This window comes from Brassica rapa, chromosome A10 (genome assembly GCF_000309985.2).
Source record: "Brassica rapa cultivar Chiifu-401-42 chromosome A10, CAAS_Brap_v3.01, whole genome shotgun sequence".
Classification (NCBI taxonomy): domain Eukaryota; kingdom Viridiplantae; phylum Streptophyta; class Magnoliopsida; order Brassicales; family Brassicaceae; genus Brassica; species Brassica rapa.
This window is the reverse complement of record NC_024804.2, coordinates 13,102,904-13,130,434: the sequence shown is the minus strand read 5'-3', so window position 1 is coordinate 13,130,434 and position 27,531 is coordinate 13,102,904. Positions and strand designations below refer to the sequence as shown.

Genomic DNA, 27,531 nt, shown 5'->3' with positions numbered 1-27,531 from the left:
CGCCCATGCATATTTAAAACTGTAAGAATTTTTGAGAAATAAAAGTTTATAATTATAAAAAAAATAAATTAAATAATATTTCAAATTTTGTAAAATATTTTTATAGTTATATTTCTATTGTTATATGATTTAATGTTATATTAATAATGATATATGGGTTATTACCTTATTTTAAAAAAAAACTTACCAAAAATATATATTAACGTTAAGTGTGAATGTTCATGTCATAATTAGCTTTAAGTCATGTCATCATTTCACTAAGCCATGTCATCTTTTTCTAATGAAAATGTATGGGGTAATGACCCATAAGCAAAATTCAAAATCATTTCACAAATAATGTCTAGGGATTTTTTAGCCTATTTTGAATTGTAAAATGTTAAATTCAGTTAAAATAAAACCACATGTCATAATGGGCAATTCTCTCAAATAGCCTCTTTTAATATTTTGTTACAAAAGAACTCTCAATAAATAAAATGACTAAAAAATATTTCACAAAAAAAGCAAAATACATTTCTACCCCTTTATATATATATAAAAATAATAATAAACAAAAAAAATATATGTTTTAAATATATGTTTTCAAATTCGAACTTTTTCAAAAAAATCGAATATTTTCTCAATTTTTGTAAAAAAATTATTTTTGAAATTATTTTATTTTCAAATTTTTAATATTTATGTTCTATTTAGAAAAAATAAACACCGCCCTTAATTCTAAACCCAAAGTTTCGGGTTAGTTACCATTTAATAAAAATTTTTTGGTCATTTTCTTTATTGTGAACTCTTTTTGTGAAAATAATTAAAAACGTTATCCTAAAGAATTATTTTACCAGAACTGTATATCTTATTATATTTTCTAATTATTTCTCACAGAAATTCAGTGAATTAGGGTTTTTCTATTTTCGAGTGTATGGAAAATAGTTTTCTATAGGTTATCTTTTCAAACCAATCAAATGTTTTTTGCAGTTTGTATCATACATACATATTAATATTTTTTACAAAGCATTTTTTAGTGTTTATAAGAAAATTAGCACTCAAAGACGAAAATTCTTAAAATAACATTTATTTATCAATAAAAACATTAAATTATCCTACATCCTAAATTACTCTGTATTAGGAACATCATAATCATGTTTAATTTATTTTAAACTTAGTTAGTGGGTCAATCAGTAATGTATTAAACTTACTCTGTATTAGTAAATCCAACCCGATCCAACGCATAAAACCCGATCAAACGCATAAAACACGATCAAATGCAACTCTTATTTTCCCAAATCGATTTACTTAGGGTTCGTAAGAAAAGAAATTGGGGATTTCTAACACACACACACACACACAGAGAGAGAGAGAGAGAGAGAGAGAGAGAGATGGAATTGGGTGGAGGTTCAGACAAAACACGATGGAGCAAGGGAGTGAAGGTAAAGTGCTCTGTTTATGTGGGTTGTATCTCAAGCTTGGACTAAAAAAATTTTGGGTCGAAGGTTCTACAGTTGTGATTCCGAATATGATTGACTTTGTTGCTTTGACTGAATCCTCTGAAATCTTACTATGACACATGAATTAACTCTTCAACAAAGTGACCCTCAAGACTTGACGTATTTTCTCCACTGTCGAACCCTAAAGCCGAATCAACTCTTCAATATTACGAAGGAATATAAATCGACTCTCTCTCTCTCTCTCTCTCTCTCTCTCTCTCTCTCTATGTTTCCCCCCAAGTCAATTTTTTCTTATGAACCCTAAATAAATTACAATTTGGGCTAACAAAAATGTTATTTCATACACATATCGTGTTTAATGAGTCTGGTCAGATCTCGCTTTAGTTAATCAGGTTTAAGTTTAATAATTTATGGATTAATTCTATTTATTAAAGTCAAAATCAATTAAACTTGATTTTGATGTTTCCACCGTAAAATTATTTACTTTGTATATATGGTATGGAGTGTGCCGGCTCTTGGGGTGTGCTCAAGGTGCACATGCACAGGATCCTTCAGTGTTGAAAATTTTTGTTTAAGAATTAGGGTCCTAATTTGTTAAACAGCACATAGATTAGGGTCTTAATTTGTAAATTTAAAGAAATACCATTACAACTTTCGAGGAAAAAAATATGTCTGCACAAGGCCCATAATGTATTTAAGCCGGTCTGGGTATGGATTAACATAAATCTAGTGTAATTATTGACATATTCTTATAGTTGGGATGTTTAATGTTTTTCACCATGTTACAGTAACTTGGTGTAACTGCCAGATTCTTTTCCAAAGGAAAACAAATTTGTTACAAGAAATGAAACTGCTCCCGTAATTAAAATGAATGTATTGTACGTCAAGACCGGTATATTTCCAATGATTAGGTTCAATAAATAAAACTCATCACATGCCATGTGATTCATTTGGTGGAAAAAAACGACTCGGATATTACTATAAATAGAGACATACGTAATCGAATACGTAATCTCCAACTACAAAAAGAAACGACAAACCAAACCCATTATGAAAACCAAACCTAAAATTATGAAAAAGACAAAACTAGCTACTCCAACCTAAAGTTATGGAACTTACACAACTCATATACAGTTGTATTTTACATAACCAAAGTAAACGACAGATGACTTTGTCAACTGTGATAAGCTTCGAGATATAGCTAAACAAATCTGGATAGCGCCAACAAGACTGAGCGATGTGTTAACATCTTTCCTTTTTACTTTGTCATGAAGTCTTTCAATCACGCCGAAAACTTTCTCAATGACGGAAGACCATTTCATCATTAACATTTTATGTTGATATTATCCACCAAAGAGAAGATAGACTTTATCAGAAAGAAGACAAGCTTATAAGTCAGAATCTTTATTACTTAATAGTCCAGCCACCGGCCACGTGCTTGTGCTTCTGCTGGTCCTTGCACATAATAAAGAAAAGTTTTTAAAGCTTCCCCTAACCATCAGATCTGAATTTTCCAACTAAGAAATAAATTTAAAAATCTTGAGACCACAGGAACAGTGAATGTATATCTCACGTGTCTTAAGTCTCCTAACTATATATCATATTCAGATCCTAGATCTCTCGATGTAATAGTATCCTCATATCTGTCTCCCATTCCTACACAATATGGATGAAAAGCTAGTCAAGAAGAGAAGGATAGTGTTGGTTCCAGTACCAGCACAAGGACATGTCACTCCTATTATGCAACTTGGGAAAGCTCTTCACTCTAAAGGCTTCTCCATCACCGTTATTCAGACACAGTATAATCGAGTTAGCTCTTCCAAAGACTTCTCTGACTTTAACTTTCTCACCATCCCTGGTAGCTTAACAGATTCTGATCTCAAAAACCTCGGACCAGTCCAATTTTTGATGAAGCTCAATCAAGCCTGCGAGGCAAGCTTCAAGCAATGTTTAGGTCAGATATTGAAGGAACAAGGTGACAATGATGAGATTGCTTGTGTCATCTACGATGAGTACATGTCTCTCTCAAAAGCTGCTGCTAAGGAGTTTCAACTTCCTAGTGTTGTCTTCAGTACTACAAGTGCTACTGCCTTTCTCTGCCGCTCTGTTATTGCCAAAGTCAACGCAGATAAGTTCTTGATCGACATGAAAGGTGCACACAATCCTTAAATCGTCTTTTTTTTTAATGAATGTTAAATTTATTCAACTAAAAACAAAATTTTTTTTACAATGAATGCGTTATTGTCTAAATGTTTTATACAAATGAGTATAAGCTTTTAAAAGCAATCATATGTCATCTGGAAGCAAACCATCTCCCCATCGCCTCCTGATCATATCCCTTGGCTCCCAGCATTTTGATTGTAGAAATTCTGTTTCCAACACTCTCGTCTTTAAAATCCATTTAAGACTAAACCCATTTGATTTATGCAGATCTTGAACTGCAAGACAAGCTGTTTCCAGGGTTGCATCCTTTAAGGTACAAGGACCTACCAACTTCTGCTTTTGGACCAATAGAGAGTATTCCACGTGTTTACAGTGAAACTGTTAACACTGGAACAGCTTCAGCTGTTATCATTAATACAGCAAACTGTCTAGAGAGCTCTTCTTTGGCACGATTGCAACGACAACTACAGGTTCCAGTATATCCTATAGGCCCGCTTCACATTGCAGCTTTTGCACCTTCTAGTTTGATTGAAGAGGACAGAAGCTGCATCGAGTGGTTGAACATGCAGAAACCAACATCAGTTATATACATAAGCTTAGGAAGCTTAGCTTTGATGGAAGCCAAAGACATGTTAGAGATGGCTTGGGGGTTGAGTAATAGCAACCAACATTTCTTGTGGGTGATTCGACCCGGTTCTATTCCTGCCTCGGAGTGGACAGAGTCCTTACCAGAGGAGTTCACCAAGCTGGTCTCAGAGAGAGGTTACATTGTTAAATGGGCCCCACAGATGGAAGTTCTCAAACATCCTGCAGTAGGAGGGTTTTGGAGTCACTGTGGATGGAACTCGACATTAGAGAGCATTGGGGAAGGTGTTCCAATGATATGTAGGCCTTTTACTGGTGATCAGAAAGTCAATGCTAGGTACTTGGAGAATGTTTGGAGAATTGGGGTTCAATTAGAGGGAGAGCTTGAGAAAGAAGTTGTGGAGAGAGCTGTGAAGAGATTGCTTGTGGATGAAGAAGGAGCATATATGAGGAAGAGAGCTATTGAATTGAAAGAGAAGCTTGAATCCTCTGTTAGAAGTGGAGGTTCCTCATGCAGCTCATTAGACGACTTCATCAATTCCTTAAAGATGAAGAGTTCCATTTAGCAACAAAGTCAAAAGTGTATTAGAATATACTTCTAACTTTTTTGGCATTATTTACCAAAATAGCATAGAAAAAGGGATGTAATTTCTATATGAAGTGTAATGTTTTGGCAGTTTTCACTAAATAAAAGACTTTCCTTATTTGGAGACAAGCATTTTGTCCGGGTTACTCTAAATGAAAGGCTTGAGATTCTCAACTACAGTTGCTGAGACCAACTAGTTCCATCACTTGAACCCTTTAAGTAACTTCAATTATTGTCACTTTGTCACCACGGCAAACAGCTCAACAGTGTCTAATAGGGCCATTTTAGTTTCTGAGTAAGGCTGTAAAGACTTTGTAGGGGAAATTAAAAGGTCTGTCAGAGTCAGTTGCTGCATGTGTTCATGTTCTCTGCTAAATCTGCTCTTGAATTGCTGATGGCTAAAAGGCTAAAAAACATTGTGGAAATTAAATGAGACAGAGCACTAATGGCTAAAAGGCTAAAAGCCTAAAACTATAACTCTTTGAATCTTAAATAATAATTAAAAACACACTGAACCCTTCTTGGCCATAGAAAGGAAAAAAAAAACATAATGCATTGGCTTTATTGTTGGAATGTCACTTTCTTCCGCTGGCTGGGAGTTTATTGGTGTGTGACCCTCTTAACACGATCAAAGAATATTTCTAATGAATGAGAAAATTCCCACCAGAATGATTTGATTCGATCCAGTTATTTAGATATTCAGTGATTCGGATATCTAATTTTTTTTAGTATTAACCGGATATCCGATTCGATGTAATAAATAAAATAAAAATAAATAAGAAATCCAATATACAAAAATAAGTCGGAAGTTTACAAATATCCAATTTTTTTTTGGGAATTTACATGTTTACCATTTTCATGGTATCATTTTTCATTTTTACCACCACTAATGAGATATTTTCAAAAATAATTTCTTCATTAAGTGATAAAAGACTATTATGCCCTTGTTATTTATATATATAATAAATTATTATTTAAATAAAAAATAAAAAAAACAATTAAAAAAATAAAACAATTAAAAAAAATGTAAACTTTTTTTATTTTTCGAAATATACTTTTTCAAATTCGATTTTCTTTATAAAATTTTTTTTTGAATTTTTTTTCGATTATTTTTTTTTCAAATTTATTTTTGAAAAACGAAAATTATGTTTGAAACTAATTTTTTAAATTTTTTATATATTTTTTAAGTATTTATATATTTATTAGAATCAGGTTAGTGTAAACATGAAAAGTGATACTATAAATGTGGTATTTGTGGCAATTTTTCTTTTTATTTGTTCAAATCGATATAAATAACAAATCAAATTAAAATTTACAGATATTTTGTCCACCTCTACTAAAACTTAAACCATGATCCGAATTGAATATGTATTTTATAATTTTCGGGTAAAATGCATAGGTTTATTTCTGACAAAGTTTAAACAAATATGTTATTCATGTAATAAATACCGGCGTAATTCGACTTTCGCCAAATCTCGTCTAGTCTTTTACTTAATGGGCCGGTACATAGGCAGCAATAACTTTCCCTCCAGCCCATCGTCTGTTTCCTTATTTTCTTGTACCAATCACGCTGGTTTCATATCGACGCAGGTCTGAGGTCTCGGTCGGACGAAACACAACCCCGATGTCTCACTGAGTCCACTCGGTTGCTTCACATTCCAAGCATTAATTTTCGTCTTCTCCTGAACCGCAAGAAAGCTTATTCGATCATCCTCTTCTGGTTTCGTTTCTGATCGTAAGTTTCATTCATGTTCCTTCCAAGGCTTTATCGATCTCCAAGTAGATAAATCGGATCTGTGCAAAGCGATTGATACATGTAGGAATCATTGCATCGAGTATAAACCCTAATTTTAAAGGCCTGTGTGATTAGGTCAGTTTTTTATGGGAGCACCCGTTAAAAACCCAAGTAGTGATGGTGAGTGGACAGTGGTCTTACCTAGTAAAAGAAGACAAGGGAGGAGAAAACCAAAACCTAAGGTTCATGAAGAAGAAGAGAAACCATGGAAGTCAGATGATCTTGAAGTTGATATACAGAGGCAAGCGAGATTAAAGAAGAAGATGGAAAGCTCCATCAAGAAACTCGAGAGCTCAAAATTCTACACTGCTTTAATAGAACAGCTCAAGTCTCCAGAAGTTTGATAAGTATCAAAAGACTTATTTTCGCAAGAAGAAGGCGTCAGGAGGGAAACAGAGTGAGGCTGACGTGGAAGGGAACGTTGGAGTGGGAATTTAAATAAAAGAGAAGACCTTCTGTATCTCACAGAGGCTTTGCAGTTAGATGAATTCAGCTTATAAATACTTGTCAAGTTCATTTTATCTTCTTCATGCTTTGATGTTAATTGTATCTGACGCCATGAGTCAATACTTTACAGTCGTTATGAGACTGATGACTTCTGCAATTCTCGCCATGAGAGTGTTGTAGATTTCATACTCAAAGTTGTGTTCCTTTTCTCATTTCAAATTTATAAAGAAGTTTACAGAGTTCTCTAGATCGAGGTAGCTAAACCTTATCATTGGTGCGGTGAAACTGGTTCTGAGTCGATCGCGATGCCTTCTCGTAGTCCGTCACCGTCGGAGGTCTCGAATCAGCACGATCTGGCGGAGGAGGATGTTTCGATGCGCAAGGAGGTGGAATTTTTGAACGAGTCGTACAAGTTGTTGATGAGGAAAACGGCGGAGAATAATCAGATGAATGAGATGCGGTTCAGTTCGGTTGAGGATAACTTGAAGGAGATCTTGAAGAGGTTAGATAAGCGTCCGATCGAAGAATACGAAGGCGAACTCCGATCGCGAGCTCCAGAATCTTCGAGTCCGATGTTTCAGGTACCGATTCGTAACTCGGAGATGAATCGGAACAATTACTCGAATGGTTCTAGATCTGGAGATTTGAATCTGATGACTCGTGAGAATATGCTTAAGAAGATTGAAATGCCGAGTTGTGATGGATCGAAGGTTTCTGACTGGCTAGTGGATATTGAGCATTTCTTTGTCGTTGGTCGCTTTCATGATCATGAGCGACTAGATCTGATTCCACTATGTATTGAAGGGAGGGTGAAGAAGTGGTTTGCTTGGGCGTTGCGTCGGGGTGGATTTCGTACTTGGCTGGAGTTTAAACAACAATTGGTTTTGCGTTTTACGGAATCTATTGACGAGGAACCGAGTACGAGATTGTTTTCTATCAAGCAGACGGGGTCAGTAGTTGATTATGTGAGTGAGTTTGAAGAATTATCAACGCAAGTCCCGGGCATTGAAGATAGGCATTTGGAGAGAATATTCTATAATGGTTTGAGTACAGAGATGAAGGAGGTGATTAAGATGAAAGATCCACAGGGTCTTCCCAATTTCATTGCAGCCGTCCTCAGAATGGAGAAGAGTGCTTTCTGTAGGGTGGTGGGCAAGGTGGCTCCTGTGGAGGTTGTTGGCTCTAATCGCAACACTAATGCCAACCGTGGAGCTCGTTATAACAGTGGAGGAAAAGTGTGGGATAAGCAGAGAAGTGACGCGAGTGGAGGGAAAGAGAATGGTGGTGATCAACAGTCTACTCAACGACCAAGGTTGAAATACACTGATGCTGAGCTTGATGCAATGCGAAGAGATCAAGTTTGTTTCAAGTGTAAAGCTCCTTGGTCTCGAGCTCATATATGTCCTAATAAAGAAATTCGAGTGATGACTGTAGTACATGGGATTGAGATGGAAGTTATGGAGGAAGATGATGTCATTTTACAAGAAATGGATCATAATGCGTATTGTGAAGTAAGAACTTTGTCTCTGAATTCCTTCCTAGGGATTGATTCTCCGAGAACTACGAAGATGCGTGGAAGGATTGGGCAGAGAGAGTTGATCTTTATGATTGACAGTGGAGCTTCTCATAATTTCATTTCTCCTGAGGTAGCGAGTAAGTTGAGATTGGGATTGGATGATTCGAGTGGTATGGATGTGTTATTGGGTAATGGAGTAATGGTGAAAGCAGCTGGGTTGTGCACTGAAGTGAAGTTTCAGTTAAACACAACCACATTCAGTTCGGAGTTTATAGTCTTGGAGTTAGGCAATGTGGATGTTATCTTGGGTGTGAAATGGCTCGCAACTTTGGGTAAATGTGAGGTTGATTGGAAGTTGCAGGAGTTTTGTTTCATGTATAAGGGTGAGAGGGTCACCTTGTTTGGCGATCCAACCCTTCATTGCACAAAATTATCGCTGAAATCTTTATCTCCAGTGTTCCAAGATCCGTTTGCAGGAAGAGAAGAGTTGTTGCTGTCAGCGATTGTTCCACCAGCTACAGTTGATGTGGAACCTCGTCTAGCAGCACTACTGAGTTCTTTTGAGGATATCTTTGCTCTACCTACTGCTTTACCTCCTCTACGGGGTCAGGAGCATGCTATTAACTTGACAGCGGGAGTCTCTGCTATTTCAGTTCATCCTTATAGATAGCCGCATTCAAGGAAAGTAGTTATGGAAAAAATGGTGGAGGAGATGCTTGAAGCTGGTATCATTAGACCGAGTGTGAGCCCTTTTTCCAGTCCGGTTCTTTTGGTGAAGAAGAAAGACGGGGGTTTTCGTTTTTGTGTTGATTATAGAGCTCTGAACAAATCAACTATACCTGACAAGTACCCAATTCCGGTTATTGATCAGTTACTTGATGAGTTACATGGTGCTGTCATCTTTTCGAAGCTTGATCTCCGGTCAGGGTATCATCAAATCAGAATGGTTGAAGATGATATTAAGAAGACTGCATTTCGAACAGTGGAGGGTCATTATGAATTCTTGGTAATGCCGTTTGGGCTGACGAATGCTCCGGCCACTTTTCAAGCTCTTATGAACAAGATCTTCAAACCGTTTTTGAGGAATTTTGTGCTAGTCTTCTTTGATGATATTTTGGTTTATAGTAGTTCTGTGGAGGCTCATGAGGAGCATTTGAGGAAGGTTTTGGAGGGACTTAGGGAACAATCACTTTTTGCTAATCGCAAGAAATGTTCTTTTGGGGTTACTCAAGTGGAGTATCTCGGACATATCATTTCCAAGGAGGGTGTTGCTACGGATGCTGCAAAGACTGAAGCTATGGTGAAGTGGCCTACACCTAAAACTGTGAAGCAATTGCGTGGATTTCTGGGGTTAACTGGTTATTACCGTAAGTTTGTCAAGAGTTATGGGGTTATGGCGAGGCCTCTCACGACTTTGACTAAGAGGGATCAGTTTGCTTGGAATCCTGAGACTCAGAATTCATTTGATACATTGAAGTCTGCTATGGTTCATGCTCCGGTTTTAACCTTACCAGATTTTACGAAGCGCTTTGTGGTGGAGACCGATGCATCTGGTGTGGGTTTAGGAGCCGTTTTAATGCAAGACAACAAACCAATAGCTTACTTTAGTTATGCTTTAACGGAGCGTGAACAGCTGAAGCCAGCATATGAGCGGGAGTTGATGGCAGTGGTCATGGCCGTAAGGAAGTGGAAGCATTATTTGCTAGGCAGACACTTCACGGTTCATACGGATCAACGCAGTATCAAATATTTGTTGGAGCAGAAGGAAGTTAATATGGAATATCAACGGTGGTTAACAAGATTGTTAGGTTTTGATTTTGACATTGTGTACAAACCGGGTTGTGAGAACAAAGCAGCAGATGGCCTTTCTCGGAGTATGTCGATGGCTTCTCTGTTGCTGACTCTTACAGTTCCTACAACTCTGCAGTGGCAAGATCTATATAAAGAGATTACGGATGATGCAGGCATTCAGAAGTTGATTTCTCAGATCTTGGAGTCGGGTACTTCTGTGAAGGGTAAGCTGAGGGTGTGTGATGGGAGATTGTGGTCGAAGAAGAGATTGGTGATTCCAAAAACCTCCCAGTTTATTTCATTGATCTTAAATGAGTGTCATGACAGTAAAATGGGGGGTCATTCTGGAGTTTTGAAGACCATAAAGAGGATACATCAGTCCTTTACTTGGGAAGGGTTGAAGAAACAGGTGCAGGGTTATGTTGCTGCTTGCCAAATCTGTCAGATGCATAAGCATTCGACTTTATCTCCTGCTGGTTTACTTCAACCATTGCCAATACCGAATCAAGTGTGGGAGGATATCAGTATGGATTTCATTGAAGGTTTACCTTTATCAGGAGGAGTGAATGTCATTTTGGTTGTGGTGGATCGCTTGAGCAAATATGGGGATTTTATCAGTTTAAAGCATCCTTTTACTGCTGTGGATGTGGCGTCGAAGTTTGTTCAGGAGATTGTCCGTTTACACGGATTTCCGCGGAGTATTGTGTCTGATAGGGATCGGGTGTTTTTGAGTGCTTTTTGGAAGGAGAGCTTTAAGCTAGCTGGTACGAAGTTGAAGTACAGCACGTCGTTTCATCCTCAAACGGATGGTCAGACAGAGGTCTTAAATAGGTGCTTGGAGACATATTTAAGATGCTTTGCTTCGGGTCATCCTCGTTTGTGGTCTAAATTTTTGTGTTGGGCTGAGTTTTGGTTCAATACATCTTACCATACTTCGCTCAAGACAACACCGTTTGTAGTGGTTTATGGTCGGGATCCTCCGGCTTTGTTACCATTTGAAGCTGGTTCCACTACGAACTTTGAGTTGGAGGAATCATTGCAGCGGAGGGATGAGATGTTGGGTCGTTTGAAGAGCTGTTTGGAGAGAGCACAGGAGTTAATGAAGGGTCATGCGGATAAGCATAGACGAGATGTTTCTTTTGAAGTGTTGGATTTGGTTTTCTTAAAACTTAGGCCTTATCGTCAGAAGTCAGTAGCGACTCGCTTCTGTCCTAAGCTGGCTGCCAAGTTTTATGGACCATACAAGATTTTGGAGAGGATTGGGAAAGTAGCTTATCGTTTGCAGCTACCTGCAGGGTCTAAAATTCATGATGTTTTTCATGTGTCGCAGCTTAAGAAGGCGGTGGGTTCTGAAGTGGAGGTGACGGCGTTGCCACCGGTGTTTTCAACAGAGACAGAAGCACCGTTGCAACCTTTGGATGTCTTGGCTAAACGATATTCTGTGGATGGCGAGTTGGAGTTGTTGGTGACTTGGAAAGGGAAGGATGCTGCAGATGATTCTTGGATGCTGTCGAAGGAGTTTATGGCGTGTTTTCCTTCTTTCGAGCTTGAGGGCAAGCTCGGTTTCGAAGGGCGAGGTATTGATAAGTATCAAAAGACTTATTTTCGCAAGAAGAAGGCGTCAGGAGGGAAACAGAGTGAGGCTGACGTGGAAGGGAACGTTGGAGTGGGAATTTAAATAAAAGAGAAGACCTTCTGTATCTCACAGAGGCTTTGCAGTTAGATGAATTCAGCTTATAAATACTTGTCAAGTTCATTTTATCTTCTTCATGCTTTGATGTTAATTGTATCTGACGCCATGAGTCAATACTTTACAGTCGCTATGAGACTGATGACTTCTGCAATTCTCGCCATGAGAGTGTTGTAGATTTCATACTCAAAGTTGTGTTCCTTTTCTCATTTCAAATTTATAAAGAAGTTTACAGAGTTCTCTAGATCGAGGTAGCTAAACCTTATCAAAGTTTCAGACCAGTTTCGCCTCGTGTTAGGCACTGAAACACAGCTTCAGATGGTGGTGTATGGTATAGGAAGCATCGAAGCTTATGAATCTCCGAGGTTTCAGCTGAGCATTGCGGTTTTGATGAAGAGAGAGTTTCATTGGGTTGGTAACATTGAAGTATTCGACCCTATCCTCTCCGCGACTGAATCTAGTGTCCTAGAATCTATGGGATGCACTGTTCTGTCTGTGAACGAGCAAGCTCGGAGGGAAGCTTTGAAGCCTACTCTTTTCTTCATGCCGCACTGTGAGGCCAATCTGTACAACAACCTGTTGCAAGCTAACTGGAGAGTGGATCGATTGTGCAGAATCGCGTTGTTTGGGAACAGCTTTCAGATGTACGAGGAGCAAGTGACTGTTGACCCGGAAGTCATCCGTGCCACTAAACGGATCATAGCTGCAAGAAGGATCACTCGTGAGTTTGCCATTGAGACGGTAGCCGATGATTATTTTCCAGCGTTTCATGATTCAAGCTGGCATTTTTTCAGTTCTGGTTTAGATTCCGAGCTGCCATTGTTGGTTTCAGAGGGATCATAGATCATTGTTTTCATAATTTTAGCCATAAGAAAAGGGACAAACCAATTGAAGCCGTTGTTGATGGTCTTCCGTTTATGTCTGTAACAGTCAATTTGATTTGATTCAATATTCCAGTAGAAAATGGAAATGTTTTCACAAATGAACATGTTTCACCCTATTGTTGTGCTTAGCAAACGGTTTTCACACCAGGTTTTGTGTTTCTTGTGTGACGAGAAGTTGTGGTAATCAGTTGCTATAATTGCGATTTGTTTATTGTCAATGCTTGCAAACAAATGAGAGAAACACAGAGACAATAGTTAGTTGAGCAACTTTTAGTCTTTTCATTTCATTTTTAATAATAAAAACGATTTATAGATACAAGTTGGTTCTTGTGTGATATTTTATCAACTTGGCACCAATAATTTGTTTGAGCCATCAACGTGTAAGAAAATCTAATTTTCTAAAGATTCTACCCTCCACATCATTGCCAAACATAATAGCATATGTCACAAATTATGTAACTAACAACAACAAATGTAAACTACAACATTTTAAATTAATACAAAAAAGGACTATATTATTAAGCAGTCAGCACGCTTTGTTTCTGGCATAATTCACAAACCGAAACGATGTCGTTGGGTGGCTTTTTCCCAGAAGAAACGGAGATCAAATGGGTGTTCCCACATAAGTCAGACACGGCGCTTCTTTTGAATTTTCTCGGCGTTTCCACTTTCCGCGTTTGGGTCAAACACGTTTGAACGCTCCTTCCTCTATACATAACGTCCGTCAATAACTCCGCTATCTCCCACCCAGTCAAACACTTACCACGTGTCTATTCACCGTCTAATCCGACGCCGTTAATTCCGCTCCTACGAACGCCTTAAAAGCTACGTTTACATTCTCTCATCTCAACCTCTCTCTCTCATTTTAACTCTGGTCAGAGATTCCTCTCACGGAGTCAGAAGATGCCGTCATCGTCGCCGTCGCCGTCAACGACAATTACAACACCGCCGGCCACTGCGTCGTATTGGTGCTACAGCTGCACGCGATTCGTCAGCGTCTGGTCTGAATCTGAACAAGGCAGCGTCGCTTGCCCCCACTGCGACGGTGGTTTCATCGAAGAGGTAACCGATTCCTCCTCCGCCGCCGTCGAATTAGCGACTCCACCTCCCACTGAAGTTAGATCGATCGATAGCACACGTAGATCCGTGATTAGACGCCGTAGATCCAGCCGTCGTCCTTCGTTCAATCCTGTCATCGTCCTCCAAGGAGGCGCCGGCGAGAGAGACGATTCCGAAGAAGGAGACCGACGCGCTTTCGAGTTTTACTACGATGACGGATCCGGATCGGGTCTTCGTCCCCTTCCGGATTCAGTATCCGAGATCCTGATGGGATCCGGGTTCGAGCGGTTGCTCGAGCAGCTAAGTCAGATCGAGGCGTCGGGAGCCGGAATCGGCAGATCTGGAAACCCTCCGGCGTCGAAATCGGCGATTGAGTCGTTGCCGAGAGTCGAAATCTCCGATTGTCACATCAGCTCGGAGGCGAATTGCGCTGTGTGCACTGAGGTTTTCGAGGCGGAGACGGAGGCGCGTGAGATGCCGTGTAAACACATTTTCCACGACGACTGTATCACGCCGTGGCTATCGATCAGAAACTCGTGCCCGGTCTGCCGGTTCGAGCTACCTTCGGAGCCTAACAGACGGAGCAGCAGCAACAACGAGGAGGGTGATAACGCCGTGGGGATGACGATATGGAGGCTTCCCGGAGGGGGATTCGCGGTCGGGAGGTTTAATGCGGCGATGGGAGAGGGGGAGAGAGTGTTGCCTGTGGTGTTGACGGAGATGGATGGTGGTGGGATTGGTAGTGGGAACAGTGAGGGTCCGAGACGGATCTCGTGGGTTAGAGCACAGGGGACAGTGGAGTCGGATAGTAGCAATGGTGGTGCCTCCGGCTCGGGAGGTAGATTGAGAAGGATGGTTCGGGGAATGGTGTCGTTGATGAGGAGAGTGAGACCGAACCGTGGCTCTAATTCCTCTTCGTCGAATCGTGTGAATTTGGACATTGGAGTAGAACCTAGGGGTTTGGAACGGTCGAGTTCAGTGATGAGAAGATACTTCGGGAGAAACAGAAGTAACAGAGATTCTTCAGTTCTACATTGATGATAATATATATATGTTTGTTCATTCTACAAAATGTAAATATAAGGATTCAGAAGAAGTTAAGATTGGAACGATCCTTTTTTATTTTTTACAATTCGATTGATTCGTCGTATATTACGTTACATCAAAATGTCTAATGTTTTCGTTCAACTTTCATCATTTTTTTTCCTTTAGCTGTTGTCTTGGACTCAGATCCTCGAAAGTTTTCCCGAGATTTTGGCTGTTTTGGTTTCCGAGAAAGTAAAGAATGCTTGCTCTTTAAGCCTTTTTTTTTTCCTCGGATGCTAAGAGTGGGCCTAGCTACGAAAGAGATGCATAGGAATGAGAAAAGAAGACAAAAGTCTTGATGGTTAAGTTGCCCAATTTGAATTCAGTTTCAACTGCAAGTCCCTTTTTAATGCATACCTCGACTCGACGGCACATTTAGATTTTGGTTCGAAACGGTTTGACCCGGTCAAAAAATTTGTCGAACGATGAGTTAACATAAATACTCTTTTTACATAAATGATTAAATCCATTTTTTTGCTAGATGTAGACAAAAAAACTCTCTTATCAATTCTATAGCACTAGCTTTTTTTTTTCTTTTTTTGGCTCAACAACAACTTTATATTAATTCAAACTTCAGAGTCTTATATTTGGCTTATATAGCACTAGCTTTTTTTTGTTTAACATTTGAAACTATAGACCTTAGGTTTGTAATCTCTCCTAGGTTTAGGATCAGCTTTTTGATATTCAGATTTAAGGAATAATCATCCATTTCAAAAGGTGGTTTGAACCAGGGCAGCACTAGAATTTCTGTTACTGAGGTTTAGCAATATATTCATTAGTCAAAATATGGAGTTCGTAGGTGAAAATTATGAGGTCAAGAAACGATATTTCTCGTGTGATAACGCAAACAAAAAAAAAAATCAGTGACCCGCAGGTGACGGAAACAGTTTCAACTTCTTCTTATTTTTATTCCTAACAGAATATATTGGAGGTATTTACATATATTGGATGTCAAAATTCACAAATCATCAATTTGAGCAGCGAAGAAGATTATGGTTAACCAGTGACGGTAGTCTAGTGACGCTTGAGGGATTAAACCCAATACGGCGAACCCTAGTTCGAACCCCGCTGGCCACACGGATATGGGCTATTGCTTTCGGCTCATTTGAATGCCCAGGAGAGAGTCTATCCGTGGGCTGTACCTCCACCCGGGGGTTAGGTCTGTGTTTTTAATAGACCCGGTGATAGAACCAAAATAAGGATCACTCTTCGGTAAGGTTGATATGAACTCAGATCCGAGAGGATTGAGAACTGATGAATCGAGGGGTGACACTAAGGGTTGCGGAATAGCCCAAAGATACTACCAGACTTCGATCGTTGCCGGATGTGACGCACCGGTCCAACAAAAGAAGGATCGAAACTTGGAGATAACCTCACCAAAAAACTAAGAACAAGTTCTACAAAGAACAAAGAGTTTTAACTCAACAAAAGGGGAAAACAATCTGCTTTATTTCGTGGCTCTAAGGCCTTATTTATAGGATTACAAGTTGTAGAGATCCAAAGAAGAATGTGCTAAAAACAAGACATAGAAACTAGAAATGAAGACTTTGACTAAAGACCGAAATTAATGATTTTTGTTGAATTCTTTTTCCCATGCACGACCAAGACTTCCTTGCTGACTCCCTCTTGGTATTCTTGATGAGAATGTGCTTGAAATGGACTGAGGAAAGAGCTGGTCGAATTTGGAAAGAAACAATCCCATAATGAACTTTTTATGAACTTTTCTTTGGGCTGAAAAGGCCCATTTCGCCCAGCAGCTGAACCAGCTCCATCTTCAGTGTTACTTGGCTCATTCAGTTCCAAGCTAGTGTCATTTAGCTCACTCAGCTCATCCAGCTCCACAGTAGTGTCACTTAGCTCACTCAGCTCATCTAGCTCGCCAAAGTAAGTGTCACCTCGTCCAGCTCGTCCAAAGTGGATTCTAGCTCGACCATATGTCTTCAAATGTGAAGTTGGACGGGAAAGATAAGCCCCAGTATGGTCAGATCGGTCATCTGGCCATGGTTCCAGCCAAAGCTCCTTTCCGGACGTATGCGGGACGGTCCAGTACACTGCACGGTCAGTCTGTCCGGTACGGTGAAAAACATGAACCTCGGTTGAAATGTTCAGAACGTTCTGATCTCCAGGCTGGTTCAGCTCCATGTACTGATCCGTGGACCGCGGTCTATCATTCCCTCCCTCTTCAAAAGGATTTGTCCTCAAATCCAAAGTACCTATATCAAAAAGAGATGAATCAGATACAAAGGAATTAAAATTCATGGAAAATTCAGGGAATGAAAAATATGGACAGAAACTTCCTTGGAGTTTTGAAGTCATTTTCATCAAGGAATTCCAAGTACTTTGGCGTCCATTGGTGCTTGCTCTGCTTATAAACTGATCATGCTTATCCTGTTTATTCAAAGCAACTAGAGAAACCACATCAAATCTGCCAAAGAAATAATCAAAGGGTTTCTCTATCCTTAAGACATCAAAATCAGGATCCAAGCCCTTAGGATAATCATCAAGGACGTGGGCAAGCATTAAGCAAGTAATCTGGTTGCCAAAAATCGATTTATCAATCTCAAAATCAGGCCAAAGTGAGAAACTGTTATGGAAAGAAAGAGACAATGCCAGATTTGAAAAATTATCATCATGAACGAAATCAAAAGAATTCTTTGGCCTAAGAAATTTTAATTCATGCTCTTTCCTGCACCAAATCTCTTTCAAAGCACAGCTCAATGAAATCAATTCATGAAAAGGTTTGAGCAAAACGTTTTTCAACCAAGTAAGAATATGTTTTCTTTTTGAAATTCTCGGTTTCAAAACATTTTCATGAAGAGTAGAGGCAATCAACTCATGATCCTTACAGTGCTTTTGGTTTAGACAGGAGAATGACTGAGGAAACACCTTTGGTTCATGGAGGATCGGTTTTGGCTCAGGTCGATTCTTTCTGGGGCATGAATCTCCTTTAAAAATCTGGTACTCGCGGATAGATGGACTGAAGAACCTCCGGTTTGGAAAATTCATAACTTCTTCATCCGTGAAGCTTTTCATGCGTTTCCAAGCCTCAGTGAATCCTTGATGAGTTGGCTTTCTTGTAAAATTAGATTCAAGACAAAAGACCTTCGGACTGTTGAGATATCCTTCTTGGACTGAACCTCTGTTGCTGGCACCAAGGTAGTCGGTTTGAACAACAAAGCTTCTCCAAATCTGAGGTTGTTGGGCACGGCCAATGCTTTCATTCAGAGGCTGAACCTGTCTTTCCTGGATACTCAAAACAAACACTAAAAGACCAGGATCAAATGTGCAAGATAAATATTTGTTCAAATCACAAATCAAGATATCTTTTCCAAAAACAAATTGCACATTTTCAGCCTTTCAAGGTGCTCATCAAAGTAAATATTACAGACAAGAATTTTATCAAGATATGCAACAACAGTATTCATTTTCAAAATGGGCATATCCTTCCCAACATCTGAACACACAAGCTTAAGTTCAGTTTGAGAATCATTTATCAAAAGTTCAAGGCATTTCTCAAAGAATGTGTTGTAAACCAAAATATCATCAGAACTCAAGACAACACCATTATCACGAAATGATCTCAGAAAATGCCAAGTATTATCAGTTTCAAAACTCAAGAGATCAGGCTGCAAAACAGAACCACAAAATTCAAGATCACGAAAATCATTTTCAGTTTCAAGTGATTTCTGTTCCAGCAACTTCTGAATCAAAATTTCGTCCAAGGCATAAGAGGATGCAAGCAATTCATCAGTGATCAGTACATGTCTAGAAGAACTCAGATCAAAGCTATTTCCTTTGCAAACTAACGAATCAAGAGATTTTTCAGCACAAAAATCAGTTTGTTGCAAATCAAGATCAAATGGCCTTCCAAGAAGATGAAAACCTTTGTTATGTTCCAAGAACTGATCAGAGCTCAAAATAATTCCAGAAGTAATGCCATTGACATTTTGAAAACGTGATTGATCAAGACATTTATCAGGTTCAAAGATTTTTAAAGAATTAATCATGTTATCAAAAACAGATTTTGAAACACAAAAATCTTTCATCTTGTCAAGATCAAAACGAATTACATCATCAGTACTGACTTTCACAACCATGTCAGGCAGAGAATTAAGAGAAGAAGGTTCCTCACAGTGCTCTTGAAGATCCGGAGGTAAAGGGGCAGGAGTTGTACCGGGATCAAAGCATAGATAATTCTCCATAGCAATGGATGTGATGCTTGTTGCTTCTTCATTAAAGACTGGACCTGGTTCGTCCTCCTCATCAAAGATAGGACCTAGATCATCATCCAAAAATATCTAGTGTCAAGACATGGGCACTGATGTGAAAAATCCAGTGGCTCTTCCTCAAAAACCTGTGGAGACAAAACAAGACTACTCGGAAGCTCCGGTTGCAAAACAGTTAGTTCTACAATAGCTTGTTCATTATCAAGATTAAACTCAGTTTCAAGAGAAGGAAGATCACAATCTTTTTCACAAAACATCAAGCTTTCAATTAGCTCTTCATCAGATTCATCAAAAATGGGTAGAGAATCTGAAAAATCTTTAAGTTCTTCAAAATGGTTTTCAGATTCACCTTGGGCTTTCTTACTGATGAACAAGGATGGCTCAGCTACTGGGGCACGTGTAGATGTGCTCTTCTTTTGGCTCTTTCTGAAGTCCTTAAGGGCTTTATCCACTCCCTTCACAAGGTTATCACAAATTTGTTGGACATCAATTTGAAAGGGTTTCCTTTTTGGATCACCCACATCTCTGGTTGTTTTTCTCCTTACAGCTGGCTGTTCCTGCACACTAACAAACTCATCAAAATAATTCAAAGGATATTTAAAAGGAGTTTGAGAGTTAGAATTTCGTTGAGGCTTCTCCTTGTTACTTTTCCTTTGCAAACCAAACATCATAAACCTGGAAAATCTCAACACAAAAGTTAGTAGATAAAAACCTCACACTCTCAAGTGTTTGATCCTCACCCACACAAGTGTTTCTCTCAGATTTAGGTGATCACACACAAGTTTTTACTCAATGTTCTAAGAGAACAAATCAAAGAATCCCAATGGGCAAATCCAAGCAAACAAGGGAATTTTCTCAAGATAGAAAGATAAGAGATTTTTGATTTTTGAAATCCGTTTTAACCACCTCAAAGGCTGGATTTCTCCTCAGCCAGCAGGCTTTCTCTTCCACCACCAATCCACAAAACAAACTTTGAATTTTTTTTTTTTTTTTTTTGAATTAAATCGTAAATCTTTTTTTTTTATATATATGGATGGTAATGAGGGGCCCAGATTTAAGAAAGGTAGAAGAAGAAGTGTTTGAAGAAGATGGAGAGATGAGAATATGGAATGATAATAGAGTTACCGAGAGAGTGGCTCTGATACCACTTGATAGAACCAAGATAAGGATCACTCTTCGGTAAGGTTGATATGAACTCAGATCCGAGAGGATTGAGAACTGATGAATCGAGGGGTGACACTAAGGGTTGCGGAATAGCCCAAAGATACTACCAGACTTCGATCGTTGCCGGATGTGACGCACCGGTCCAACAAAAGAAGGATCGAAACTTGGAGATAACCTCACCAAGAAACTAAGAACAAGTTCTACAAAGAACAAAGAGTTTTAACTCAACAAAAGGGGAAAACAATCTGCTTTATTTCGTGGCTCTAAGGTCTTATTTATAGGATTACAAGTTGTAGAGACCCAAAGAAGAATGTGCTAAAAACAAGACATAGAAACTAGAAATGGAGACTTTGACTAAAGACCGAAATTAATGATTTTTGTTGAATTCTTTTTCCCATGCACGACCAAGACTTCCTTGCTGACTCCCTCTTGGTATTCTTGATGAGAATGTGCTTGAAATGGACTGAGGAAAGAGCTGGTCGAATTTGGAAAGAAACAATCCCATAATGAACTTTTTATGAACTTTTCTTTGGGCTGAAAAGGCCCATTTCGCCCGGCAGTTGAACCAGCTCCATCTTCAGTGTTACTTGGCTCATTCAGTTCCAAGCTAGTGTCATTTAGCTCACTCAGCTCATCCAGCTCCAAAGTAGTGTCACTTAGCTCACTCAGCTCATCTAGCTCGCCAAAGTAAGTGTCACCTCGTCCAGCTCGTCCAAAGTGGATTCTAGCTCGACCATATGTCTTCAAATGTGAAGTTGGACGGGAAAGATAAGCCCCAGTATGGTCAGATCGGTCATCTGGCCATGGTTCCAGCCAAAGCTCCTTTCCGGACGTATGCGGGACGGTCCAGTACACTGCACGGTCAGTCTGTCCGGTACGGTGAAAAAGATGAACCTCGGTTGAAATGTTCAGAACGTTCTGATCTCCAGGCTGGTTCAGCTCCATGTACTGATCCGTGGACCGCGGTCTATCACCCGGGTTTAACCCTTTTCAGTTCAAAAAAAGAAGGTTATGGTTTCATAAGTGTCCATACTCAATTCCATTTGTTTCGGTTCGATATATAGGTATAAAAGTGTGATAACTAAATGATTTTAATTTATAATATTCTCTAACGAATACAAATTAGACAGACACTAAAAGCGACGCATGGAGAAACCTACGGACTTGCACAAGATCTTTGCTGCCGTAGCAATGGGAAAAGTTCTCACATCATGCTAATCTCTAAACGACCATTCTTCCTTGCAGTCATTTACTACTTGGCTTTTAGGATTGGCATCAGCATCAATGCTACGAGCAATGAGCATGGCGTGTGGAGTCTTGTCACTTGTGTATATATGTTGCGATTCACCACCTTATCTCAAAAGGGTATAAGCCTCGTGACAAGGCAATCTACAAGTTTCTTGCTGTCTTCCTTGGCGCTACTTTGCTCTCTATTGTTATGATTTGGGATTGATTTTTGTTGAAACTTTTAGTTTCATTAGTTAGTTCTATTTTTCAGTCTCTTTCAAGTTCATCTTCCAGGAATTTAACATTTCAATGTAAATCCTTATTGACATTGACCACAACAAACAATGTACTCAATACGATATTGGGCATACGTCAAGTAACTTAAGCCCAACAATGCGATTCAACCAAAAGCAAAACACAATGCGGTTTAATATGACAACAGTTATATGATCTAGGGGATAGTACTTTTATTTATTTTATTTGTAATATGGACCGACATGTATAAATGCGAACAGTGGAGCTGGAACACTGGTACAGTTTTGTTTATATATGTCTTTTCCATTCCCAATGTTTCAGAAGGAATCTCTCTCACTTCAATACAATCACACAATAATTAAAACAAAATGGTTAGAAAAATACTAGACTGTGAAAATATAGTTTGAGCAAAATTTTGTATTTCATTACATCATGAGACAATTTCAATAAAATACTCATTGTGTTTCAAATTAGTGTACCAGTCTTAGATTTTTTGTACATACTGAAACCAAAAGCTAAAGATAGCTATTATACCACTTTTCACTTGTGAAGTACGACATTGTCTAATTTTACCTATTTGTGTACGTATCATAGTAAATTTACTGAAAATATAGCAACATTTTTTAGAAGTAGAAAACAATTTAAACAAATTACATTTAACTTGAAACAGATGGAATGTATCATTAAAACAAAATATATAAAATAATAATAATGGATAGGTGAAAAGAAAAAACGAGTAAATTCACTGCAAATAATTAACCTAATCTTCTTTCTTCACGTCCATAGTGAATCTAAGCGTGTTTGTGCCAACAAACGAGCATCAGAACGCAGCGTTTTATGATGTAGAACCGGGACTTGTGCTCCTTGGCCACATCACGACATTTTCGGGTCACAGAAGCGCCTTTATGAGACAAGCTCCGAGAGATGGAACACTTCGTGGAAGATGTGTCAGCTTGGCATTTCATTGAACCGCTTCTTGACAGAAATGGAGATTTTGAAGGAGCGGGTTTTGCAGAGAAACTTCGTCTAAAGATGGGTTCCGAGGAAGGATACGAAGAAGGTTTTGTTGTGAAACTTCTTGTCAAAATGGGTTTTGAAGGTGAAGAAGAAGTTTTTGTTGAGAAGCTTCGTCTGAAAACGTCGGGTTTTGAAGAGAAATGAGTCGTTTCGAAGATGGAATCTTTCTTGGAAACTCTCCACAACTTCTTATCATCCATGGATCAAGAGTGGATATGATGTTCTCAGTTCTTTTGATCTAACTCTATATATAGGTGTTCATCAATATAGAATGTGTGTGCGTGTGTGTGATGTTTATAGATAGAGCTAAGAAATGATAGAGAGCTTGGAATGAAATAGGTCAAAGCTTTTAAGACACTTCTTATAATAGTATAAAGATATGTGTAATACAAACATATATTTAATAGTATGCTTTTCTTAAATTGAATATTGTATTTAGGTTAATAATCTTGAGACGTGTTTGTAGACAAACCACATTGAAGTACGTTCAGGCACGCAGAGTTTTAGATGTACATCTTCACATTACGTTAATTGAAAAGAGTTACAAAGAAAACGGACAATTTTATGTCATCACATGTGTACTAGATGATAATGAGACAGTGGTTGAGCATTATAGTTATTTTAACTGAACAAAATTTATGCAGAATATGATATATCATTCATAATCCTAATCTTTTTAATGCCCGAGAACAAAAATAGTCTAACAAATATGATATGTGGAGTTTCGATATCAATTCAAACATATTATACGTTTTTCTGTTCCTAAACATGGCACTAGTCGAGATTATGGTTTATCGTGCTATATCTTCATATAAAATTACCAAGCACAGAGACTTATTATAGTACTATTTGTTATCGACGTCATTACATACTTTTTTCGTTGTTAATCACTTATTCAAAAGCTAACAAATGTCCTATTAATTAAATCATTGTTAAGAGTTAGGTTTTCTAATCAGCTACGGAAAAAACAAACATCAAGTTAAATTTGAATTTTCACGATTAAACCCACCAATTTATGCAGACTCTTAAAATTCATCAATACATTTTCAAGAAAACTTTGAAAAGTATTTTATTATTATTATTTCATTTTCTAATTTGTTTTAGCAGGGAAACTATGCCTCGAGATTCATATGATCCATGTGGAAAAATGTTTTTTTTTTCCTTAATCGGGTCAAAGAAACTATAAATACACGATATAACTTGGGACCATAGGCAACGAATTGACCAAAGAACACTTAATGGACCACTTACACATGTGACCATGTGAGTTCCCACAACCCATAACCACAAGAGACTTCTTACTTCTGAGTTCTCACTAGGCATGCGGATTCCGGTAGTTCAGTTTGAACAAAATTTCGCCGAAATAAACCAAAAAAATTAAGTTGGGTTTTTAAATCTTTTATTGAAACTTACCAAAGTTTTTTGGTTTTCCGTTAAATTCAGGTAATTTTGAATAATATTGGTTAGTTCGGTTTGAAAAACCGAAGTAACCAATTACCGAACCAATAACCAAAATTTTGGCTCGGTTCAAAATGCTAGGCCTAGTTCTCACTGTTCATATTTATCTTAGAAACGTATATCAAGGTCTACTTATATTTAAATAAATGTGTACAAATATAATTGTCACTATTTTGTTTGGTCTTTTATAGTATATGTGGGATCCTTTTGAAAGTTATACACGTGAATGGTTTAGCTAATAACAGGAGCAAGAAAAAAGCATCACAAACTTGAAGATACTTCACAACGTGTATTGTCAAGAGTCAGAAACAAGAAAAGAGACTATACCTTCTGTTTTCGAGTCCTTTGTATTACCGCAAAGGCATCTTTATTTTCTTCATTAGAGAAGGAAATCAAAGTTGGCAAGAGTAGCCATGTATTTGCTGATGCAGCATCATCAAGATTCCCATTCGAAACGAGCCCAAACAAAGGAAAGCACATCTCTTGTGAATCTTAATGATGCTGCATCTGCAACTACCGGCTGTTAGCAACTACCAGAGGCTCTTTTTTTTGGCCTTTTTATCAAGAAACCAAATAAAGCAACCACAGACAAAAGAACCTTATTAGTTTGAGCTCTAGAGTTTGGAACTTTTATGACCATTCCCCAAATGAACACGCAAAGAGGAAAGCAAATCAATCAGCAAGATGATTTTTGGGATAAGCAAATAAGAGAGAGAGGTGCATGAATATATACACTACAATGAAGAAAGCTAGTTGGTTGATGTAAAATCACTTAGAAAGGGACAGAACTAGCATCAGGAGGTAACGTATCTGATAATTAACTTATGATTAGAGAGAGATCACATCAATATAACACAAACCCACTTCACTACCATGAAAAGAAACCAAAGCTAAAGAGTTTTTTCATATGGAAATATCTGAAAATCTCAAGTATTTTTATACACAAACCTCAAAACCTTTTTTTCTCCAAAGTGCCATGAAGAAGTCATTAAAGAAACATTTCCAGGTGGAGATGGTTGATGGGTTGCAAATGCAATGGACTAAAATAAAGTTTTATCAGGAAGGAAGAATTTGTATTATACTAATCATGATAAGATTAGCATGGAACAAGTGGGATTATGAATATTATTAGATTAACACTGGTCACTTTATCAAACTAATCATGATTAAGATTGTTCCCTGTGCGGTTCCTTACGTGTAAAGGCAAAAAACACTCAGAAAGCAAACAGCTTTAGGTTTTAACTGGAGGTACTCCATATACTTTTTAAGTTAGTGAATCAGGTAAGATCAGGAGATTTAGATCTTAGCGTCACATGTACCCCATTGGAATGGATTAAAAAAAATGGAGCAAATCACGGTTGGATTATGCAACAATAGTATAAAGCAAACACTCAATCAAAAATATGCGTTAGGATATAACTTATCACTCGTAACAAGCAATCAAGAACGGCCGTTTGGTATTCATAAAAGCCAATCAAGTTTCAGATTCGTGCTAAACCAAACTAAAATAATGATGAGAAATATCATGAATTTGAATAGCATAAAAAAGCATATCTTTTTCACAAGCCTAACATTTCCCGATAAAATGGAACAATCCAACACATCTTCCATTCATACATCTTTGACTGATAGATACCAGATATTTAGACAACAACACATGTTCCTCTAACGCACTTAGTAAACAAAAGGAATGAACTTGTGCCTAACCTTATCAGCATAATCCAAATACCTTTGACCGAAACTCTCCACCATCAACTCTTCCTCCATCTTCGCCTTCTTGCTGTAGTAAACCAAACACACCGCCACAAGAAACAACAGGCTCAAAGGCGCACGCAGCGAGGTGCAGTACGTCGCGAAAAGAAGCATGGTAGAAGCATATATCGGATGCCTGACCCATCTATAAGGACCGAACTGCACAACATCCGTTGGGACAACCACTTTTTCAGAATATCTAGCAAGATACAGCGTCGAATCGTAATGCATAAGCATTGTAACCACAATCAAACCCCATATCCCTACATTAGCCCAACCGCCCGGTAAACGGTGAAGCTCAGGGCCTTCGAAAGCCGCGAGCCAATGTCCAACAACGACGCCAACACCAAACAAAACACGAGACCATAGAGGCGTATCCACATCCCATTTGGGATCATGGTTGCGTGCGTAGTAATCTCCATAGAGGCGTTTCCTCACGCTTACGTTGAAGAAGAAGAAGTAATGGTAAGCCAAGAAGAAGACAAAAGGCCAGCCTTCGAGATAGCCATTGAAGTAAGCAGGAGGGACTAGTGTAAGCCATGTGAAGACTGAAGTTACAATACCAAGCTGCTCAAAGGCGTTGGCTTCGCCGAGCCAATGCTTACGGAAGCAGTAAACACCGTAGCCCGCGAGACCCAGAGCGATGAACCAAGGCCAGAAGAGCCACGTCCAGCTGAAATACATCCAGAAGAATGGGTTGAAGACCAAAGTCGCAATCTTTTTCGCAGCCAGAGTCAGAACCGATAGCAAAAGAGTTAACTTCACAGCATCCAAGGGCTTCACTTTCAGCTGAGAGACTTTATTGACCAGTTGTCGGAACTTGGTAACGAAAGGGTTGTCGGAATCGGAAACAGTCGAGGTGGAAATCGAGCATCTGGGTAGAAAAGACGAACCTTTTCTCACTGGGGACGGAGCAAATCTCAAGCTAGACGGACCCTTGATAGCCTCGAAGCTTCGGAGTGACGGAGTGTTTCTGGAAGCAGCAGGAAGCGAATTGCACTTAAGGTGTTTGTTTAAATGCCTGAACGAAAACTTTCTGTTCCTTTCCAACGGCGTCCCTCGAGGGACAGCCTTTGAGCAGAGAAGCACAGATTCCATGGAGAAATAATTCGAAAAGACGGATACAAAGACAAGATTCAGGAGAAAGCTTTCAGCTTCATACTGTGTTTGCTTTGAATCGAAAACGGGATTAAACAGATAAACATGACATGACAGAAGAGAAGTGAGCCTCTTTTACTATGGGTAATTAAACATGGGCCTAATGTGGTCTATTGGGCTACTCTGTAAGGCTTTTCAAGAGAGAAAAAGCTGTAATGGGCTCTGACAAGTAATGTGATGTGGGGGCAACATTGTTAAATTGAGGAAGGTTCTGTTTATTTAATTGGTTCGTCTAGTTG

At 38.7% G+C, this 27,531-nt stretch overlaps 5 protein-coding genes across 8 annotated transcripts; 3 read left to right on the top strand and 2 right to left on the bottom strand.

Annotated features, from left to right (window-relative positions):
• The first annotated feature begins 650 nt into the window (after positions 1–650).
• On the top strand, positions 651–7,256 carry LOC103845378 (UDP-glycosyltransferase 76E2). 2 transcript variants are annotated; one of them, XM_033282092.1, is made up of 3 exons: positions 651–3,585; positions 3,864–6,502; positions 6,643–7,256. In XM_033282092.1, the coding sequence occupies exons 1-2, from the start codon at positions 3,099–3,101 to the stop codon at positions 4,745–4,747; spliced, it is 1,371 nt and encodes a 456-aa protein (XP_033137983.1). In that variant the 5' UTR covers positions 651–3,098; the 3' UTR covers positions 4,748–6,502; positions 6,643–7,256. The 2 variants fall into 2 exon arrangements, with proteins under 2 accessions (XP_033137983.1, XP_009120469.1); XM_009122221.3 differs by having other exon boundaries at positions 6,638–7,256.
• Positions 6,496–13,087, top strand: LOC103845377 (protein SENSITIVITY TO RED LIGHT REDUCED 1). 3 transcript variants are annotated; one of them, XM_018655711.2, is made up of 2 exons: positions 6,496–6,898; positions 12,275–13,087. In XM_018655711.2, the coding sequence occupies exons 1-2, from the start codon at positions 6,649–6,651 to the stop codon at positions 12,847–12,849; spliced, it is 825 nt and encodes a 274-aa protein (XP_018511227.1). In that variant the 5' UTR covers positions 6,496–6,648; the 3' UTR covers positions 12,850–13,087. The 3 variants fall into 3 exon arrangements, with proteins under 3 accessions (XP_018511227.1, XP_009120466.1, XP_018511228.1); XM_009122218.3 differs by having other exon boundaries at positions 6,496–6,901; positions 12,278–13,087; XM_018655712.2 differs by having other exon boundaries at positions 6,496–6,904; positions 12,281–13,087.
• Positions 13,088–13,359: 272 nt separating this feature from the next.
• On the top strand, positions 13,360–15,146 carry LOC103845376 (E3 ubiquitin-protein ligase RDUF2). Its single transcript, XM_009122217.3, has one exon. It carries the CDS (start codon positions 13,794–13,796, stop codon positions 14,985–14,987), a length of 1,194 nt encoding a protein of 397 aa, XP_009120465.1. The 5' UTR covers positions 13,360–13,793; the 3' UTR covers positions 14,988–15,146.
• Positions 15,147–20,238: 5,092 nt separating this feature from the next.
• Positions 20,239–25,639, bottom strand: LOC103845375. The gene has a single exon (XM_033282108.1). The coding sequence runs from the start codon at positions 23,122–23,124 to the stop codon at positions 22,699–22,701; it is 426 nt and encodes a 141-aa protein (XP_033137999.1). The 5' UTR covers positions 23,125–25,639; the 3' UTR covers positions 20,239–22,698.
• Positions 25,640–25,893: 254 nt separating this feature from the next.
• Positions 25,894–27,479, bottom strand: LOC103845374. Its single transcript, XM_009122215.3, has one exon. It carries the CDS (start codon positions 27,230–27,232, stop codon positions 26,057–26,059), a length of 1,176 nt encoding a protein of 391 aa, XP_009120463.1. The 5' UTR covers positions 27,233–27,479; the 3' UTR covers positions 25,894–26,056.
• Positions 27,480–27,531: the final 52 nt, after the last annotated feature.

Coding starts and splice junctions, on each gene's coding strand:
- LOC103845378 (XM_033282092.1), top strand. CDS start 3,099: ATGGATGAAAAGCTAGTCAAGAAGAGAAGGATAGTGTTGGTTCCAGTA. Junction 3,586..3,863: donor GTTCTTGATCGACATGAAAG/GTGCACACAATC, acceptor TGATTTATGCAG/ATCTTGAACTGCAAGACAAG.
- LOC103845377 (XM_018655711.2), top strand. CDS start 6,649: ATGGGAGCACCCGTTAAAAACCCAAGTAGTGATGGTGAGTGGACAGTG. Junction 6,899..12,274: donor AGAACAGCTCAAGTCTCCAG/AAGTTTGATAAG, acceptor TAAACCTTATCA/AAGTTTCAGACCAGTTTCGC.
- LOC103845376 (XM_009122217.3), top strand. CDS start 13,794: ATGCCGTCATCGTCGCCGTCGCCGTCAACGACAATTACAACACCGCCG.
- LOC103845375 (XM_033282108.1), bottom strand. CDS start 23,124: ATGGATGATAAGAAGTTGTGGAGAGTTTCCAAGAAAGATTCCATCTTC.
- LOC103845374 (XM_009122215.3), bottom strand. CDS start 27,232: ATGGAATCTGTGCTTCTCTGCTCAAAGGCTGTCCCTCGAGGGACGCCG.